This window comes from Petaurus breviceps, unplaced genomic scaffold (genome assembly GCF_028583685.1).
Source record: "Petaurus breviceps papuanus isolate PSGF00001 unplaced genomic scaffold, PetGlider_PUasm1.0 174, whole genome shotgun sequence".
In the NCBI taxonomy this organism is placed as follows: Eukaryota; Metazoa; Chordata; class Mammalia; order Diprotodontia; family Petauridae; genus Petaurus; species Petaurus breviceps.
The window spans coordinates 42443098-42463882 of NW_027185761.1; the positions used below are offsets into that span (position 1 = coordinate 42443098).

The 20785-nt window shown below is 38.1% G+C and overlaps 1 protein-coding gene across 12 annotated transcripts in view; it reads left to right on the plus strand.

Moving 5' to 3' along the window:
- The window catches only part of FOXP1 (forkhead box P1), a 689298-nt gene extending 668922 nt beyond the window's left edge, over positions 1-20376 (plus strand). For all 12 annotated transcript variants that reach the window (XM_069084104.1, XM_069084103.1, XM_069084105.1 and 9 more), the window contains 4 exons: positions 3616-3737; positions 5745-5814; positions 10548-10714; positions 15644-20376. In XM_069084104.1, coding sequence (XP_068940205.1) covers positions 3616-3737; positions 5745-5814; positions 10548-10714; positions 15644-15788 — 504 coding nt within the window. In that variant the 3' untranslated portion in view covers positions 15789-20376. The remainder of the gene's footprint in view (positions 1-3615; positions 3738-5744; positions 5815-10547; positions 10715-15643) is intronic.
- The last annotated feature ends 409 nt before the right edge of the window (positions 20377-20785 follow it).

Consider the following 20785-nt stretch of genomic DNA (forward strand, 5'->3'; position numbering starts at 1 on the left):
CCTAGTGTGATTCCGTTGCAAGGTGGTCTCAGGTCATGGACCAGCAAAGTTCCAGCAGACTCCCCTAAGTTTATCTTTCTTTTTTTTTTTCTGAGCCAGTTCCTGGAAATCAAAGAGCTCTCTTTCAGATGAGGCTGAAGCAGTCATCATGTGTGTAATCAGGAGCTTTAGATGCTGGATTTTGTTGTTGTTTTTAAGTGACGACGAGATCTAAAAATTGCTTTTGCCAAAAAGGGGAGATAAGTATTATTTATTTTATCCAAAATACACAAAATAATCCCATCGTTGTTTTCTAATGATAACTGTGATGGGAGAGATATTATTTTGTGTTAAAATATTTTTGAAATTCATTTTTAAAATTATATTACCCTTACCGTGAATAGGATTAACAGAACACTGTCACCTAGGCTATGCAGATTAAATAAATAGAGCTCCTAGTGAATCAGCAAGAGGGAAATTTGGTATTGGAGGTAAAGATACCTATGAACAACCCTGAACTCAATTTAGAATTTGGATCCAATTACCATCCTGGTCAACATTTAAGGAACCATCAAGCCTAAACCAGAATGAAAATAGCTTACCTTTATTTGAAGTGACAAAAACTCCGAGAAATTGACATAGTTTTTAGACGTAGGGTTTCAAACATAACTTTCTCACATGCATAAATTGCAGGTTTAAGTGTCATTAAATAGTGACGATCATAGTTGAAGTGATTGGATGCCCAATATATGTATCTTTAATTGTACCCACATTTCTTTATTTACATTATCATCCATCTTAGATACTGAGTTAGATGGCAAGTTAAGTTTATGCTTGAGAGGAGTCAGTATTTCAGTATCTATTATCTTTTTTAAAAAATGTTCCTTTCAGTTATTTAGCAATATGTACACATACACATTTCTATTTTTCCTTTTCAAATTTATATACATAGTCATAAGATGAAGACAAAGCAACCGCAGTGTGTTTTTCCAGAGAAATTTTCTCTTTATCAGTTTGTACTCTACGTTTTTTCACCCCAGTTAATTGCATGAAAATGTCAGATAACGATTGGGAATTAAATATAGTTAATATTTAGATAACATTTTGAGGCGCTTAACAAATATCTCATTTTATCTTCACAACATTCCTGGGAATTGGGAACTATTATTACCATTTTACAGCTGAGGGGATTGGGGGAGAAAGATATTAAGTGACTTGCCCAGGGTCACACATCTGAGGTCAAATTTGATCTCAAGTCTTCCTGCAAGGTGCTTTGCTGGATAGAGTGCTGGGTCTAGAATCAGAAGACTCATCTTCCTGATTTCAGATCTGGTCTCAGACGTGTACTAGCTGTGTGACCCTGAGCAAGTCACTTTACCTTATTTGTCTCATTTTCCTCATCTATAAAATGAGCTGGAGAAGGCAATGGCAACCCACTCCAATATCTCTGTCAAGAAAACTTCCAAGTGGGATCATGAAAAGTCAGATGTGACTGAAAACAACTGAGCGACAACTTCCTGACTCTGAGTCCAGGATTCTAATTCACTGAACCACTTCACTGCTTTATTCAATAATTATTCATGTTACTGTTCATTCTTTCCATGTATAATCTATGCCTAGATTTGCTGGGAATTTTCTTTTTAACTTGTTTGATACTTTACCTTGCACAGAGGTGGTATCTTATATGATATGTTTCTGTCAAGCACTTTTTTGGAAATTGCCTTCAGAGCCTGTGTCTGAGCCACATGAACAGAAAAATAAAATATCCCTTTCTAGTTTTTCATTTACATTGGAGGCAGGGTGGGTCCATGACAGCAGAGTTCAGTTCATCCACAGGGACCTTCCAGTCCAACCCCTCCCTGGACTTACTTGATGAGGGATCATCCAGTTGGTGTGATCCAACACAATTCCCTCCAATCTTAGTTTGATTCTAAATGACTTTTATCAATTAAAAAACATCAGATTTACTCTTAAAGAGCAGTTGCCCATATTGATGGTAGGCATAAGAATGTGCAACAAGGCTCTGAAGGAAACTCCCAAAGAGGTGATTGAGAAATGTTTTAAGAAATGAAAAGCAGCCTCGTTGGACTATATAGCCTCCAAAGGAGATGACTTTGAATGGTATAGGACTCTTTTTTTTATCATGAAATTCTGAGGGATTTGGCTAAAAAAAATCAGTCTTACAGAACTTTAAAACCCTATATTGCCTAGCAGATTTCAGTGTGTATTTCTAGAAAGAATTCCTTACCCAGAGACCCAACAGCAGTGAATTTGTAAGCCCAGTAAAATTTAAAAAGCAAAATAGAACTTCTAAGCCCACCTCCCATGAGCCACCACCATTTTCCATCGAGATTGGAAAGTTTCAGTCTTGGAGCTTGCAGATTGGTGATATACCCATGTACCATGACTATGCCAGTTCTGAATAGCTCACCAACTGAACAAAAAGAATTCTGACTCTTCTACTTTCAAGCCATGTCCCTTGGCCTCAGTTTCTTCACTTGTGAATTAAGGATAATGATTTCTCTCTTGTCTGCTATCTCCCAGGATTGTGTGGCTCAAGGGAGGCTGAAGTCAATGAAGGTGCTTTGAAAACTATAAAGTGCTAAAAAAAAAAAAAGTAAGAGTATTATTCAGTTTAAAGGTTTTGCAGGGAAGGGGAGTTTTAAGCCAAATAAAATTAAGAAACCTCTCAAGATAGACGATAAGCATTATCCATCATCCTGAATCCAAAGAAATATAGAAGAGTGAGTGGTTTAGACCTTTGCTTTAAAGTACTTTTAAATAACAGAGTGTGAGCATCTTAGCTTAGGAATGACCAGCAGAAGGGCACTTTCAACCATAAGGAAGAAACATGTGTCTGTAACAGCAATCAGCTGCAGGGATCTCAGCATTTTGCCACCAAGAGCCCTTCCCATGTGTTCTTTTGGCTCTCACTCAGTTCAGTAAGTCACTTGCCAGCAGTGAGGGCCAACTTTTGTTTCTGTATATTAAGGGAAGACATGGCTTAATGATGGATGCTGGTCCATGGGGTGAAGCAGGAGTTGGAGGTGTGGGGGCAGTAGCGGCAAATGCCATTTAAAGTGAACGGTATCCCCTCAGCAACATGTGGAGATAGCCTTTGATTCCTCAAGTAAAATTTAGGAAGATACTTAATCAATGTAAGACTAATAAAAGTTTCTAAAGCCAAAACCCTCAATAAGTATCTGATATTGTTAACTCAGAATTTTTCTTTCTCTGTTTTGTTAAAAAAACAAAAAAATGCTTTTTTTTTCTAGGAGAGGATTTCATGGTTTGAACATTTTCTACTTTGAAGACACATTAACAGTGCTGTTATGTTTTGTAATGTGAAACCTGCTGTTGGTTGGTGTGCACACACACAAAAAAGCTTACTCGTTATAATTTCAGTCTAGTCACTGGTCATTTCAAAAGCACTAATTCCTAATTTTGGTCCTGAGATTTGATTTTCACCTTTGGAAAAGAAAGTTGTAACCACGTAGCAGTGGTCACGGGGGCGGCGGATGATGGGATGATTTTACGAATGCAGACTGTTAGGCTGAATTTACTGCTGTTTTTGGACAATGACAAGCCTTTTCTTATAGAAAATTCTGGATTTTTTCTCTTTTATACCTGCTGCAGAATGCAGTACGCCATAATCTTAGTCTCCACAAGTGTTTTGTGCGAGTAGAAAACGTTAAAGGGGCAGTATGGACAGTGGATGAAGTAGAGTTCCAAAAACGAAGGCCACAAAAGATCAGTGGGTATGTCCACCATGTTTGAACTTCTTAGCCTAGCTTGGATCATGCTTACAGTTTCACGTAGAGGCTTTTGGCTGCTAGACGGCATTAGACGAAGAAGGCGGTTTCACGTTGTTTCAGTTAAGGGAACAAAAAAGCATTTCATCACTACTGTTTGTATGCCCACCAGTCTCCCTGACCCTGCTTGCTTGGTGTCCGTTGCATCACATGCTAGTAGCTTGTAGGCGGCAATGCATATTAACCCTCACAAACCATTTGCTTATGCTTATCGCATTTTATTTTCTTTTTCCTTTTCCTTGTATTTGATGTCTGTTCTACCCCCAATCCCGCGTCCCTTTGTTTCCACTTCATCTCCCTTGCTGCTGCTCTTGTGCCAGGGTGCCATTCGCACCAACCTCTCCCTGCATAAGTGCTTTATCAGAGTAGAGGATGAGTTTGGGTCCTTTTGGACTGTTGATGATGAAGAGTTTAAACGTGGCCGCCATATTCAACGAGGCCGTCCTCGAAAATACTGCCCTGATGAAAACTTTGACGAGCTTGTTGCACAGTAAGACTTTTTACTTGCTTTTATTTTTTTTTCTGCTGTTGCTTTGCTTTGCATGGTTGATTCATCTCATGTAGTTTTGCATTTCACCAATAGTGATGCCACACTTTCTTACAATGGAACTAAGTTGTGTGATCGTACATGTATTTCTTTGTTTCTCTCAATACCAGAGCCTTGAATAATGCTTTTTTGACATCTTTAATGCAAATGTTGGTCGTAGCAGGATTCAGCAACTTATTGTGACCCTCTAATTGAACAGCACGTAGTGACCCTGTAATTGAGATATATGGTTCCAAGTGGAAAGTCAACTTTTACTTAGGTTGGGAATTTGCATTTAATGAGACTCAGGTTAATCTCTTCTTAGTGTTCATTCAGCATAACAATATAAGTGTAATGAAATGAATGATTAAGATGCTCTAAGCATTAGAAATAATTATTAACTTCTAAACATCTTAAAGATACAATTTAATTCGCAAACACTTCTTAAGTGCCTACATGGAAAGATCACCAAAAGTAAGCAGTCTTCCTATTGGAAGCAGAAACTCCGCATTGTGTCTCTTGTTTGCAGATTTAATATTTCGACTCTTATTAGGCCACCATTGAGGTTTAAATACTATCTTGACCTGGTCCATTAATTAAAAAAAGGCAGTCCTAGATATCCTTCTGTGAGACCCTCAAGTTTCAGAACAGTACCATATCTGCTTTAGTAAAGGGAGTTCCTTCAGTAGGATATATTTTATATATAAATTCTTATATTGTATTATACTATGCTATGTTATACCTTATTATACTATGCTGTATTACAATCTTCTTCCCAGGTTTGGACCTAGTACCAAAGTTTGGCACAAAATGCAACCTTCTGACATCCCCAGAAATATCCCCCTTCCTCTCTCCTGTTAATAATTAAGCGATACCCCAGAGGTCACAGCCAAGGACTATTCTACTGTTTCCCAACCAGTGGGTTCCATACAGTCTGGCTTTATTAAGTGTCCAAGCACTTGCTCCATCAGCCTTGCTTGTTGGTGTCATTAACTAGCTCATGGCAACATACTTACTGCCCTACATCGGCTGGAGCTTTCTTTTTTTTCCCATCAGACCTTTGGTTTTGATAGAGCTTTGGGATGGAAGGATGTCCTGCAAGATTTCTTGTTTGTGATAGAAATTCCTTTCTCCAGTGGACAGCCAAGACTAGTACTACTTCATAATGCTTAGCAAGGCTTTCAAGCAGGTGAGCCTTAAAATCACAAATGCCCAGTTTCTAGGTTTTTAAATTCATATGACCAAATGTAACCGAAATATAATAGTTTTGTTTTTTTATTTTTTTATTTTTTTTTCTGGGAGAACCTACCAAATATATATATGTTTCTGATTTGGAAGGAAAACCAACAGACTTGAAAACAGGACTTAGAGGGTAAATCGAGAGTTGATTGTATTTAACTTTGCGTTTTTATCTTTTTCTTATGCAGTAACCCTTCTCTTATTAAAAATATACAGAGCAGCCACGCCTACTGTACACCTCTCAATGCTGCTTTACAGGTAAGATTAATGACCGTACCAAAGATGCAACAGAGGCATGTGTCTTCCCCACTCATTTCAAAATATATTAGCCTTGCTCTAATTAGATATTAAATTTTAATTCCGTTAAACTTTTTTCTTAAGTGCACAAAGCATCATAGTCCCTGGAGGCAAACACATATCAGGCTGCTTCAGCATTAGGCGGATGCTTAGCATTTTGAATATTGTGGCAAAAAAATTAAAAGTTCACTTATTAATATTTATCAGCAGTATCATAATTTCCATCCTCTTATTTCAGAATTTCACTTGAGGCAAAAATACCACAAGTGTAATTACTCTAGCACAGCTATTAATGTGCTGAATGATAGGATACTATGTCACATGACCTTCTATTGTTCCCGGCTTTAAAGAGAAAGCATATCTTTTTTCTTTTAAAGTCTATTTTAGCGTGTTTTTCTTTTGTTCTGAAATCAGTGTTTAGTTCACTCTCTAACAGTGAACTGATGATACAGATGTTTTTGTTTAAACCATAGAGATGTCGGAGAAAACGTCTTTGGATTTTGTGCAAAACAGGCAAGATTATGTAACATGCCCATAGAATTTGATGTTGCCTATGGATTCAGAGCACATTACATAACCTACATTTCAGAAAGGGAGGACGAGTCAATATTAGGCAGGCAGAAGTTTGGTTCTCTCTCAGGTACCAGGGAAGGTTAGTGGTTGGGCATTCTTTCCATTGTATCCTCATTCTAATGTGTTTGAGCCTATGTTAGGGTGGGAGGGAGTGAAACATTTGCAGAGGGTAAGCAGGTTATTCCCAAACCTTCTCAAAATCTCGTGTAACTTTTGATTAAATTACCTAAAGAGTTATCTAGATCCTAAGAAATTTCTCATCCATGACCAGGCTACTCCTGAGGAGCTGGGGTGTGTCGGTGTTTGGCTTCTTTTTTTTTTTTAAACCACATTTGACTTGGCAGATTAGCACTAATGAGTTTTCAAAACTTTTAAAGAATAGTTTTTAAAAATTGAAAATGCTTTTTCCTGATATTTGTTTGCATTAAGTGGTTAGTGATTTGCACAGTGCCCCCTCAGCTCTCTCTGTAAGGGACAGGTTCTACACATCACTCTATTCTGGATAAACTCTCAATAAAGGATTAAGTATATTGTGCACAATTAAATTTGGGAAGGAAATTGATCAGACTTATCATTTAAGCAATTTCATTTTTTTTCCCCAAGCAGGAAACAAATTAATCGGAGAAATGACTTTCTGCATTTCTTTTAATTATTTTAGTTGACACAGTAACTTCAGAAAAGCAAATGTGATAGCATGTGTAAAGGCAGCCACTGTAAATACCATTCATTAGTAACTTATTTTCCCTGGAGTCGTATGAAGTGTGAATTTAAAGGCTGCTCTGTCTCTGGAATAGTATTAAGATTACAGGCACATTTTACATTCATGAAGCTGAAAGGCAAAAATGAAATGATCCTGCATTCCACTGGATTCTGTTAACTATGTGACTAATTTCAATTAGTATGCTTCTCATTACAGAACCGTTCATGTTTTATTTCTGAAACATGTGGTGATGTCATCATCTTTATCCATTCCTGTTTTCTTTGATAACCCCAAAACTATCTTCAGATTTTCCAGGAGAGTAGATTCTCTCTCTTTTGCCCACAATAGGTCTAGATGAATGAATTAATTCTGATCAATTAGATTTGTGGATTTTTTTCTCCTCTGCGATTTTGGATCCTTGTGGATAGACAATATCCTAAGACCCCTCTCTGCTGGGTTAATTAAGTGAAGGAGCTAAGCAATGTGGTCATACCCACAGTGATTCTTCCATTGTCATCCATTTCCAAAGAGAAGCAAAATTTTTTTTTAAATGGCATAATCCCTTTTCCAGAAAACAAAAATGAAAGTCTAAAAAGTCTTAAGAAACATAATGTGGCATTCAGCATGGCATGATACACGCCATATAAAGTGGGACCACATGATCTACTACAGAAATAAAGCATGGGACTCATTAAGCCTAGGAATCGTGATAGTAACTAAGGGTAACAGTAATGCTTTGCATTTATAGAGTTCCTTTTTCCAGAGGATCACAAAATGTTTTACTGACATGGATGGGGAATATTTCAAGTGCTTCTGAACCATTATCTAAGCATTTCAGTTTTTTGGCAGACATGCAAACCCTGAGGTGACTTTATAGCCTTTGGGGGGGACCCCTATTAGAAAAAAATATTAGCCATCTGTGTCTATACTAATATTCCAACTAAGGAACTGTACCGTAAGCCATTCAGTTAAAGTGTTGAATTTGGGACTGTTGGTCAGGTTATCTTTACCTTTAGCCTGGGTCACGCAGCTTATCCCCTAATGACAAAGTTCTCATGTGTTCCAAAAGAGCAGTGTTAGCTCTTCCCTTCATTTCTTTCTCTGTTCCTCCATTTGTAGGCTTCTTTTCCATTCTGTGTGCCATGGTATGAGCGCATAGCGGTAGGGCATTCTTGATTCAGAGATCTATATACTTATATGTTTATCCTGGTTTTCCCAGTCTTGGCTATTCTTCCTCTCCTGAGCTCCTTTTACAAAGGTAATATTAGAAACTTCCTTTGTAGAGCAAGGAATGATTAAGGCAAACAAGGAAAGTAAGCAGTTGCCCCATCCAACACTGGGGTAGCTTAGAGACTAGTCTCTGAAGACAGAAAGCAAATTAGCATTTATCTTATCCCTCCTGCTACAATGTTCTAAAGTGCCAAAGGGATTTGTAATTAGCCTCCCCCCTAAACCCCCAAAATTCCTGATGTTGATGCCTTTTTGCTTTTTGGACTGAATTCACAATACCACCATCCTAAGATGGGGGCTCTGTCATTTCTACCCAGGTTGAAACCATGAAGTAATGAAAAGATCAGGAGAGAAACCCGATCTTGTGACATTCCCACTTCAGAGAAGTTGGAGTAATCATCCCCAAAGAACTGCCCATTATTTGCTGAGGCGTGACCATTGGGTTTCAGTGAAGGCAGCTCAGAGGGCTCTTGCCCAGCTGCAGTTTGCAAAAAAAAAAAAATAATTCTGGCAATTGCTTTTTCTCCTTGCTCTGCCAAAAAAAAATGCTTTATTGCAATTACAAGAGATCTGTGTGGAAAAAGTACTTGACTTAAATTATTTCACAAACTGTAGGAAAGTAGGGAATGCTCAAAGTTGCTGTTCATCAAAATGAGTTCACCACATTTGGAAACAAGAACAGAGGAAATAACCCTCTGATTTCTTTTTTTTAAAAAAGGCAGCTATATAAATTCAAATGTGGAGAGGAAGAATCTAAGGCTCTCAAAGACACTGGCCTTGGCACTAGTCCATCAGCCACAGCTGTGTAGGTGAGTTAGCTTAGCCCCCCCAATACGTGGCATGTAGTGGGAAGTCGTTTATGGATTGGGGGTTTATACCACGTGTGAGGCTGGGATCATTCTACTAGGCATTCTCCTTGCTGCTCAGCTACACAACTTAGAATCTTGCTGCCTAGGGCCTCCCTCTCCCCACCCCTACCTCCTATGTACAAAGAAGAGCTCTTCTTTTCTTTGGTATCAGGATTTACCCAACTCTCTGGGCCTCTCTTGGAGCCTCGTTCACACAGGATGGAAAATCAGGCCTATTGTAGGATCAGCAAGATGCTTTTGATCATTTCTGATCTCTGACTTGGGTTGCTAAGCTTATCCTCTATGGAAAAGTTCACTGGGGCACTGTAGCAAAACAAAATACTCAGGTACAGTAGCTCACTCAATGATTTCAACCGGTGTGGTGCCCCACTCCCCAAATTGTAGGACGAGTATAAAAATGGGATAGGTAGCCAGCAAGAAAATACAGCACATCAAAGGGCTACAGTTCAGGACTTTTTTCCTCATTTTTCACTACTCCTTTCCTTGCTCTCCAGAGTTGCCTCATGATTCTGGATCTCTTTCTCTACTTAAACATTTAAAAAGTCATATACTTAAAAACATCTAGGGTAGAAAAGATATTTAACCTGCACCCCCTTTTTTAGAGGACAGAAAATAGTTTATGTCACCATCACAAATTCACCTATAACAGTTATACATACATTTTTTTAAAAATCATTAGGCAGGGGAAATATATATACACACATATATATGATTCATATTTTATAATCTGCTTCCTTTCTATAGGGTAAATGTTTATGGAAGTTCTCATAAGGTGGAGCTGTGCAGTCAGAATAATCCTATCAAATCTATAATATCCAATAGTGGTATTATAAAGATGGATAAGGAAATGAAAATTGCATTATATTTCACTGTGATCTGTAAATATTCAATTCTTCTTGAAAAGAAAGCACCAGACAGAAACCTCATATTCGGTTGTCCCTTCTCAGAATCCGGGTTAAATCCCATTTGGGAAAGGGGGGCTTCCTTCCTCAAGCCCTCCCCACATTTGCTAATATCTGGAGAAAGACACTTGCTCTCCTGCTTCTTGGGGTTAATGTATACAGTGATAGGGATTTCTTAAGACTTGAAGCTTGAAGGATATCTTAGCATTTAGAGTTCTTGAGTTTATTTTGTTTTTAAGCAAATTATATGATTGCTCTGACTCTAAATCCACTAGAAACTCTGTTTGCCAGGAAGCAGCGCCTATGAAAATGAGCTCATCATGATTTAGTAAATGAGCCTATAATACACCCCACCTATTTATCATGTGTGGAGCTTTCTAAGTCTTATTTCTTCATACACTCTTTCCGTGTTATTGGCAGGCTTCGATGGCTGAGAATAGTATACCTCTCTACACTACTGCTTCCATGGGAAATCCCACTCTGGGCAATTTAGCCAGTGCTATGAGGGAAGAACTGAATGGTGCAATGGAGCACACAAACAGCAATGAGAGTGACAGCAGCCCGGGCCGTTCCCCTATGCAAGCAATGTAAGTATAGAAAAACATGGCGGTTACATCCTTGACACTGATGCCCCAGGAACCTTTGGACAATGATTCCATTTTCTGTCAGAGGTGGGGAAGGGAAGAATTCCTTTCCTGAAATTCCCTTTGAATTTGGTGTTGGGACATGTTAGAGTTTCTGGAAATGTTTTCATAAATTTGAGGATAAAAAGGGGTCACTGAACACCTTCCATATAAAGCCAGTCACTTTATCTCATTCTATGACTGCAAAAAGAAATAAAATTAATTCTCTTCTTTCAAGTCTAGGACATCATTAGTGCATTATCATCATCTTTATCATTATTACTATTACTTTCATGCATTTTTATGAAAATATTTTTGATTTGCCCAACTTTCCAACATCTCAAAATGTGGGCCTTGGGTAGATTAAAGGGGAGAGGAAGGAGAATGAGTAGTATGAGGAGGAGGAAAAATATACTTGTTTACTAAGTTGTATGATAAGCTTAAAGTAACATTCCAAATACAACATAATTTCCAGGCATTAATGATGGCACATAGGAAAGTCTACATGATTTATAGATTGCTCTTAAAATATCAAAAGGAAAATTAATAGGAGCATTATAGCAGCAGACGGCAGTATAATGAGTGCATATATAACTGAATGAAATAATGGGAGCTTGCTGTCCATGCTAACTGTGAATGGCAACCGGGCTGCTCTGTATAATAGGAAAGGGTAAGGGAGGAAGGGCGTATGCCCCTGTGGGTGTGTGCCATATTTTGGGGGTGAAAGAAGTGAGTTTGTGTAGTAGTAAATAAACGTCCCTCCCCCAAAAATATCAGGAAAAGAGTGATCCTTTGAATGCTTGAGAAGGAAACTGGAGTTCTAAAGGTTTCAAGATTCCTGTTCATTTGGGGAGTTGACACTTTAAGGAAATGAGGCATTTTCATATTTGTGACACTCTCAATACTTGGTATAATTTGCTTATCAACACTTTCAGCAAGTGAGCAAACCTTGGACCACAATTTTCCAGCATTTTGTTTTAAGGTCATGTCAGTGACTGAAATGAAAAAGTGGGAAGAGATTTAATCTGTTGTTATTGGAATCAAACGGAATTGATATAGAATGATGTCCATCTTGCCTTGTTATTGCTTTTATTTTTCCCATCTCCATGTTCGGGGTAGGTGGGGAGAGAAATCTGACACTCAACAGATTTTGATATTCCAGCAGTAAGGCTATACCAGTACCACTCTCTTCAAAAGAGCTTTAGGGGTGGATAGGCGGCACAGTGAATAGAGCACCAGCCCTGAAATCAGAAGGACCTGAGTTCAAATGCGGCCTCAGATACTCAACACTTACTAGCTGTGTGACCTTAGGCAAGTCACTTAACCCCAAGTGCCCTGCCTTCCCCCATCCAAAAGAAAACAAAAAGAGCTTTAAACTGGCAATAGTAATTTTTAATCAAGATGGGAAGAACTATTTTAAAATGTTGATTCTGCTGTTAGTGAGACGAATAGCTTGGGTTCTGTAATGCTTATGTGAATATATGTCGTTTTCATCTTTGTCATTGATGTCCCACTGAATTTGGTTTTAGATATTGGGATAGTTTATTCTCAGTTGTGCAGCAATGATTTTTTCCAGACAAAAGTCCCCAGTGATTAGTTGATGGAGTGACCTCAGATGATGGACAGCCTGGGAAATGATCCAAATGATCTCTGATAGGTAGCATGATAATGTGTGAGCAGCATTTTTGGAAAGCACACTTAGAATTTATATGGCTAATTCAGTAAATACATTCCATACAGTGAGGCCATTTATTTAAGAATTTCATATTCACCTGGCCAATTTCCAGGTGATATTTGGGATCCTGGAGTTTAACACTGTGGAATAATGTGATCTCTGATTTTCTATTGAAACTGGGGTCTCAGAATGCTTTTGAAAGAAGGGAAAATGCATACAGCATGTTGCTCAAGTCTCCCAGGTTTACCCTGTTTGCTAAATGTAATTATATGTCAACAGCAGATTTCCTCTGTCTACTATCAGTGTCATAGACAGTTACTCTTTGTGACCTCTTATTTCCATTAAGTGCATTTTATAATGGCATTTTTTCATTCTCTTCCAATATGCACTACCCTGCTATGATGCAAATTGTTTTTTAACTGTTCCAGGATATTGGAATAAATCAAGCCTTAAACTTTATCACCGGGTTTAAAGGACCTTGTTAGCATGGCAACCCAGCTAATATGTAACAAGTGCTCCAACCCAAATCTTCATTTTCCCCAGTTTTTCTGACACTCAAATACCACTACTTTTATTTCTCTTTTGAAAACACTAGAAAGGCGTCATCTAATTACAGCTTCAGGACATAACACTTTCATCCTGATGTGCTCTAAAAGCAAACTGCTTCGTGCTGTGTACACCACCAGAACACAATTCCTTTAAACAAGTTAGTTTTATTTAGGAAAAAAAAAAAGAAAAGAAACCACTTCTCCCAGAATGGACAAACAAAAGAATTACTCAGATGTCAGAAGAAGGGAGAGCTGTGGTTTCTCAAGGTTGCTCGTCATTAACTCTTTTAGAAGCAGTCTTTCTGTTTTCAGAAAGAAGAGGAGAAGGGAAATGTGGACTGGGAAGCCCCTCCCTTCAGGGTCATGGGTGGTTCTTGGTGAAACATGGTTTTAAACTAGTTTGGGATATGTGATTTATCTGCTGGGAGAAGCTCTATGATCTCCCATGTTTTACAGCCTCACACTTTTTATTATCTAAAGCAGTATATCCCATGGCCAGTTTTGTAACACCCCAAGGTATCTAGTGATATCTCAAGCACGGTCATGAATTTTGATTTTGGTTTCATGTTAAAAATCAAAATAGTCTACTGTAGTATTTCAGGGCAAGAGAGATAGAGGGAATCCATTCATTCAATAAATATGTATTGTCTCTCCATATTTATATGGCACTGAAATCCGTCAAAGTAAAGAGGAGGTGTCTTCCCTGGCTTCACACATCTGCAAATGCACCTTTTGAGTTGGGCTTCTGAGATCACAGGGAATGGCACGTCATGAAGTATTTCCAGAGAAGCATACCATCCTTCTCTGTATTGCTATGGAGCGAATAGTGCAGCTTAGCACCTATTCAGCTTTAGGGGATGCTCTCCCCACCCCCATAATCCTAAAACAAAACTAATTTTTCCCATGTTTTTTGTAATGCCACAACTCAACTCATCTCGTTTTCAAAACTTGTTACATGTAAAGTCAAAGGCTTCAAAAAGTCTAATGTACTGAAAAGGCAAAAGGAGGAAAAAGACTGTACCTTCTACGCTCTTTATAATGGAGGAAAGCAGGGCAAACTATGTCCTTGGTTCTCTGAGTTAGTGGAAATAATGAGATGAACACAGAGAGATCAGATGACTTGACCTGAATGTGGTATACCTGAAAGCATAGTAGGGAGCTCCATTAAATTTTTGTCTAAATTTTTATTCAGATTTTAAAATTTTCTTTTAGTTATTCATGAGAGTATGAACTTGCTTTAGAGGAAAAGAAAGTCTTTTTTTCTAAGAACCATTCCTCAAACTTTATCCAAGTTACAATAAGGTTAAAACCTCTTAAAGTTTGAAAGTTTCTATCTTCCAGAACAGTTCAGGGCAGGGGTTCTTAACCTGGATTCCATGAATTCTCAAAGGCGTGTTTGGATGACTTTTTTGGAATCAGGGTGGGGCATATCTGTGAATTTGTGCTTTTAAAAACATTTTAATAACTGTAATCAGTTTGATTGATTTCCTTTGTAACCCTATGTATTTTATTTTATGCATTTAAAACCATTTTTTTCTGAGAGAAGATCCACAGAGGCTTCCTCAGACTGCCAAAGCAATCCAGGACACATAAAAAGGGTTCAGAATCTCTGGTCCAAAGTTATATTCTCTTTGTTTTTTAATATGGTTTATCCCCTTTGTTTAGCATTTGTACCAACATCAATTATTTAATAAGCCAGTGGTCTCCATTACTGTTTCTTAGTCCTAATATGTGATAACGTCAATAAAAACCCGTCCTTTTCCATTGATAGCCCCACCAAGGAGACCATGGTAACTCACATGGGTATTTTACATATCAAAAGCCCCAGAACAAAAAAAGTAATTTGTATTTGTAAAGGATTGGTTGTAAATATGATTTACGAACAACATTTCTCAATTGTTATCATAGCAGTTTTGTATGATCACCCCACACTCCCCTGCGGGTTATTCCTGGGCTAGTCCATAATGAGAAATTTGGCAGATCTCATCTCCGTAGAGCATGCTGGTGCCCACTGTGAAGCTGGGGATCGTGTCTTGCCTTGTTTACAGCTGACAGTGTTATTATTCTCGTTAGGGCTCTGCTCTCTTATCATATTGTTGTGTTGAGCGGGCCTTTTCCTCGACGTTTGTGTTTCCTGGCAGGGCTTTTCTTCCTTTATTGACAGTTTGTAAAAATATGCATTAATTTGGAGTTTCAAGCATGTATCATGGTGTCTCTTTGCTGTGTTTGCTTGAAGTTGATTAATGATAGAACCTCACTTGGGGTCGTCCTCTGGAGAGTTGTTTCAGAGGTTCTGCATGTTAACTAGAGAAACAGAGCGCATAGCTCGCAATGATTAGCCCAGACTCTGGGAGCTCAGTGGTCTGACAAACCAACATTTTGTTGTACAGATGTTTATTTCACTTATTTATTTGAAGATTGTATTAATCAGCCCAGTGTGTCTACTGAGAGCATAATCTCCAAAGGAGTGAAGAGATAATCCAGAAGAAAAAGGGTTCTTTCAGGGAAGTTTTTTCTTGGGCACCAAGTAATGACTGAATGACTCATGTGTTTCCTAAGTAAAAAGTTTAATATTCTTTGGAAGGACACGTTTATGCTAATAATCTTAGGCATGGAACACTCCTAATTCAATTGGAAACTGCTCATTGGTCATGTTTTTTCCCCCCGTAGGCACCCTGTGCATGTCAAAGAGGAACCTTTAGATCCAGACGAGAATGAAGGTCCACTCTCCTTAGTGACAACAGCAAACCACAGTCCAGATTTTGATCACGACAGAGATTATGAAGATGAGCCTGTAAATGAAGACATGGAGTGAATGTCTGATAACCTTACCCTGAGAAATGAAGATTGGGAAAACAAACAAACAAAACCCGTCAAAGTCCGCTGTGAAATCTCTCCATTATTGTACAGTCTGGGGGATTTTCACTCCATTTTGACAACTCTGAAATGTGTTAACTCTTAGTGCCATCAAGTATCCCATTTGGGAGTATTTTTGATTTTTCTACTTTTTGTTGAAAAAAGGAATTTGTACTCTGTGCATTGGATGGACTTGTTTGGTACTTGGGATTTTCCTCTCTTACAGTCAACATCAGTGTTGTAAATTTGCTAAACTGATTCACTCACATTTAGCAGCAGACTTTGGACTGCAGTCCTGCCAATCACAGACACTGAGGACGTCAGACTGAGCATGTTCACCCAAACTGCAGATCAAGCCTTTGCCCAGATTTTAAGGATTCCAATGGACCACATATTTGCACAGTACTTACTGCATGCTGATTATCACTGCCTTTACTCCATTTTTTTTTTTTTGCTTCCATTTGGGATGGGGAAGGCCTCTGTGTGTGTATTGGGGGGTGGGGTTAAAGAATAATTATCCCAAACTTTTTAATGTATTGCTTTTTTTTTTTTTTTGGCTTCTACTATACATTTTAAGTTCTGACCTCAGGCCTCAATTTGGGCCCAGGGCCTCATTGAGGCTTTAATGTTTTCTGTACTCTGTGATGAATGTTAATAGGTGTTTTTATTATACAAAGCTGAATGTCATTTTCTTGTTTGTAGTTTTCTGTCATTCATTCCAATTTCCTTCAGATAGCACCCATGTTTTCTTTAAATTCAGAAAACATTCCGTTTTGGTCTTTGCAAGAAGGTCCCAAATGCTGCACTCTACCCCAATGAAGGTTGTCCAACTGCAAAGGATGAAATCCTGCAAGAATGAGAATGAATGACAGAGAGACAGACAGAGAAACACTGTAGAAAGCAACGCAGATTCATTCCACAAAGCAGTGTTTGGGAATTTTGTCTTAGGGTTGTTTTCTTGGCAGCCACAGTGATTGTCAATAAATGCCACCTCATATGTAACATCACCAGGATATTAACACCAATGGAATTCAGTAGCAGCTAGTATCAGTCAATCAAAAAGCATTTATCAGGAGCCTACTATATGTCAGGCACTGTGCTAGGCGCTGGGGACACAGACAAATAACAATGCAGTGGCAGATGTTCCCTTGTTTGACACAAGTTTGGATGGACCAACAGCTCTCTGAAGCAGTCGTAAGGATGTGTGTAGGGTACCCACATGGGTTACTTTGTCTGTAAAGTGGTGAAAAATGTCATGAACTTCACAAAATACCATTCCTGAAAGTAGTGGTGTTGTAACTTAATTTAGGCATCCATCCATTAAGGACTGCTTGGTGGCATTAATCTGCTTGAATGCAAATTCGATTTCAGATTGAACTTGTTATGGAAATTGTGAAGAACTGAGCCCAGGAAATGTTAAAGTGTTAATGATTCCAATTGTACAAATTCTGTACTGCGGTTTTTGTTGGCTCTGCAATATTCCTATGCCAACTCATATCACACACTCAGAGTGAGAGATATGGCGGCAGTCTCAGGACTGGAGCTTGCCTTTAGGAGCTCAGCAGTGCTCATGACGCACAATGTGGGGAGAAAGCTGGGATTCTCCATCAGGCCCCTCAGTCACGAAACACCTGAGCACGTTCATTCTGCAATCACTGTTGTCACTTATTTATGTAGGATGGTAGCTTATTTTTTATTTTAGTTTGAAAGCCTTTCAGAGCTTAATTTATATTCTCCTTTGTACTTTTTTTCTAAAATTACCAAAGATATTACACAAAGGTAAATTATGTTCTCTGTTATATGCTTTATCTTATGAAGCCAAATATCCTCTTATTGTTGATCAAAGGAGGTGAAAGAATTTAGTGGGAAATGACAAGATACGGGCTATTGCTAACCTGAGAGAGAACTGCTCCTTTATTCTATAATAAATTTAGAAGGCCAAGTAGGTAATGGAACCAAAGTTGTTGCTTTTTTTTTTGTGCACCTCTACAGTGACTGAAGCTCACTACTGTAAAAAATTATGGGGGCTATCAAGGATCAAAGTAGGGAACCAGTATTAAAGGAACTACAGAAGGGGAGAACTCTCCCGTGACAAAAAAAAAGTGAATGTATGTTGCAGAAAATTAGTGTATCCAATAAAGGAGACAGTTAAATAAAATTCAGAGAGAACAAGAAAAGCTTCCATGATTGAACTGGGACATGTAATAGATTTTCTAGGGGGAAAAATGTTTGTTTGACAGATTGTATGCCACTTAAAAAAAAAAAGATTATGCTCTGATCACATCTTAAATTTTGGTTTATCTTGGCATAATTTCTCCATTTTTGTTGGTTAGGTTTTGTTCACCATTTTCTACAAAGAAATAACACTCCTGTCCACTCATAAGCTTGGTACAAGAAATAGAAACTTGATTGGCAGTTACTCTTTGGAGCTCCATCCGCTCTGCTTCCCACCATACAAAGGGCAGTCTGTGGTCATTTTAAACTTACCCTGATGTGCGGGCAGTAGCCCGATGGGATCATGAGAAGTGGGCCCTGTGTTTCTAACCTGAGTGGGTTGCTGGCTAGTTCGGTATTCAAAAGAGGATAAAAATCTGGTAGATTAGTTCATTCTCAGCATGTGTAGCTAGACATGAGTAAAGAGAACAGCATGAGAAACTGTTAGTTCGCATACCTCAGTTCAAACCTTTAGGGAATGAGTAAAAGAAAAATACATTGCACTCAGTTGCACTTCCTTGTATGTCTTGCATGCTTAGTCTAAAGACTGTAGCAAAAAATAAAATAAAAAGAGAGAAAAATTAGATTTTATGTCTCTTGCGGGTGTCATGGCCTCGCAGAAGAACCAACTGAAAAAAAAAAAAACAATCTCAGGCTTTCTTTCCGTCAAGCAAACTTCATTCTGATTTTTACAGTTCTGATTCAGTATCCCTTTGGGTACCCAGTTGATTCTTTAGGGTGGGGTTTATTATGTTGTACATATATAGCCCGCTGTGTCTGTGTGAGCTTTTGTCTTTTTCGGGGGAGGGCGGAGGGAGGTTCATTTTTTTAGATATTGTTCCTAAAAAGGAATAAATGCATACACCTGTTTGTCAAAACACCTTTCTTTTTTTTTTTTTTTTGTGCAACTGCTTTATATTAACTATACTAAAAATAGCTTTGGAAAAAAAAACCTACTGTATGTAATGGGATTGCAGAGTGTGCTGCACATGTATTTCATTTAGTTATCCTTGCTTTAATTATATTGGATGACATTTCCTGACATGTGGGAGAAAAGCCCTGACCCTAATTTTTTTTTTTGGCTTTTAAATTGTAACATAGTTGACAGATTTTGTTTTGTGTTTTTTTTTTTCTGTTATCATTGATTGAAGCATTTTGTACAGTTGTGTTTTTTTGTGTGTGTGTGTTAAGCTGGGTTTTTTTTGATACTTCCCCGCCCTCTCCCCTTCGTGTTATTCTACCACTGACATTTCCGGCTGTCTTCAATGAGTTCCTAACATTTGAAAAGGAAAAAAAAAAATGTTGTTGAAAATGTTTTCTCCTGCTGCAGTAAATATTTTGCATGATGAAAGTCCAGGGTCACACTTTCAAAGTTTATCAGTGAAGTAGTGATTATTAATGGGGAGTGTCAAAATATTGAACTTTTGTATAAAAAAAACTTTACAAGGTGCCAAGATGTAAAGACAATTTGTTACATGTTTTTTTTCTCAAAGAAAAGCGTACATTATGAAAGTAGTACCATGTATCAGGTAAACACGCTGTCAGGAATGAGGGTCCAGCCTTCCTTGTCCCCCAGAGTTTGTAAATGTGAAACCTGTTTGGTTTCTGCATTTGACTAGCAGAAAAATGACCTATCAAGGCTTATGTAGAATGATTGTGACTACCAAACTGGCTGTCACTCTTTTGATGCTGACATAGGATGGTTCTCACCTAATTCCCAATGCTCTGTCTCAGAACTGCTATGGGATACCTCAGATTTTCAATCTACAACTACTGTGTAAATCACTAGATATTTTATCCAAAAAAAAAACAAAACAAAAAAAAACAACAAAAACCTTTTTTAAGGGGGGGGAGGGGGGAAGCCTTGAGAATTCTTGTAGTTTTCAGATTACAGGTGAGCCCCATTTCTTAAGAACACAAAAGACTGTGCATAGAATGGTTTTAAATCTCTTTGGTACCTTTTAGTTAATAACTTACACCGAGTTTTTGGGATGTTTAGAAAAGAGTTTTAGCTTTCTTATCTCAAGGATCAAATCGACAGCTCCAGTGGCATTTCATGGGCCTGCCATAGTTTATGAAATACCTGCTACCATAAGCCTTGATGAAAATGGTACAGTCCAGACTGTTAGCATGGTGCTGTGTGTGTATGTGCTGCCAGTAACGAGATTTTTTTTTGATAAGGCATAAAAGAAACTCATTCCTTACATCAACTGTAATTCCATCATTCCATGTCTGTTGATACAGACAATAAAAAAAATGTTGTGTAGTCAGTACTAATTACTGACATAATAGCATTCTCAAATGCAATAAAAATGCTGGTTGTTCACACTGGTCGTACAAGTTGCCACAGACTAAGTTTTTTTTTTTCTTTTTTTTTTCCCCTCCCTGCCCTGCTGTTATGTATTAGTTGAATTGCATTAGGCTCCATCACCAGCTGCTTCAGTTACCTAATTATTAAAGTCAGCTTTCAAGAAAAGAAGGCATGAAGCAACTTCTCCACACTTGCTGGACACACCAAGATCAAAGTAAAAATGTCCACTTAGAAAAACTTGGAGAAAGGAGCACTGTTCTCTCGATTAAACACACACTTACTTTCTTTATCAAATTTTATAAAGAAAAAATAAAGTGTTTAATAACTAGCATTAGTAGCAAACTGAAAATTCAGAGGAAAGTGATTTCATGAATAATTCATTAAAATTTCACATCTGCAAGATTAGTCATCCAAATAAAATGCTAATGTCA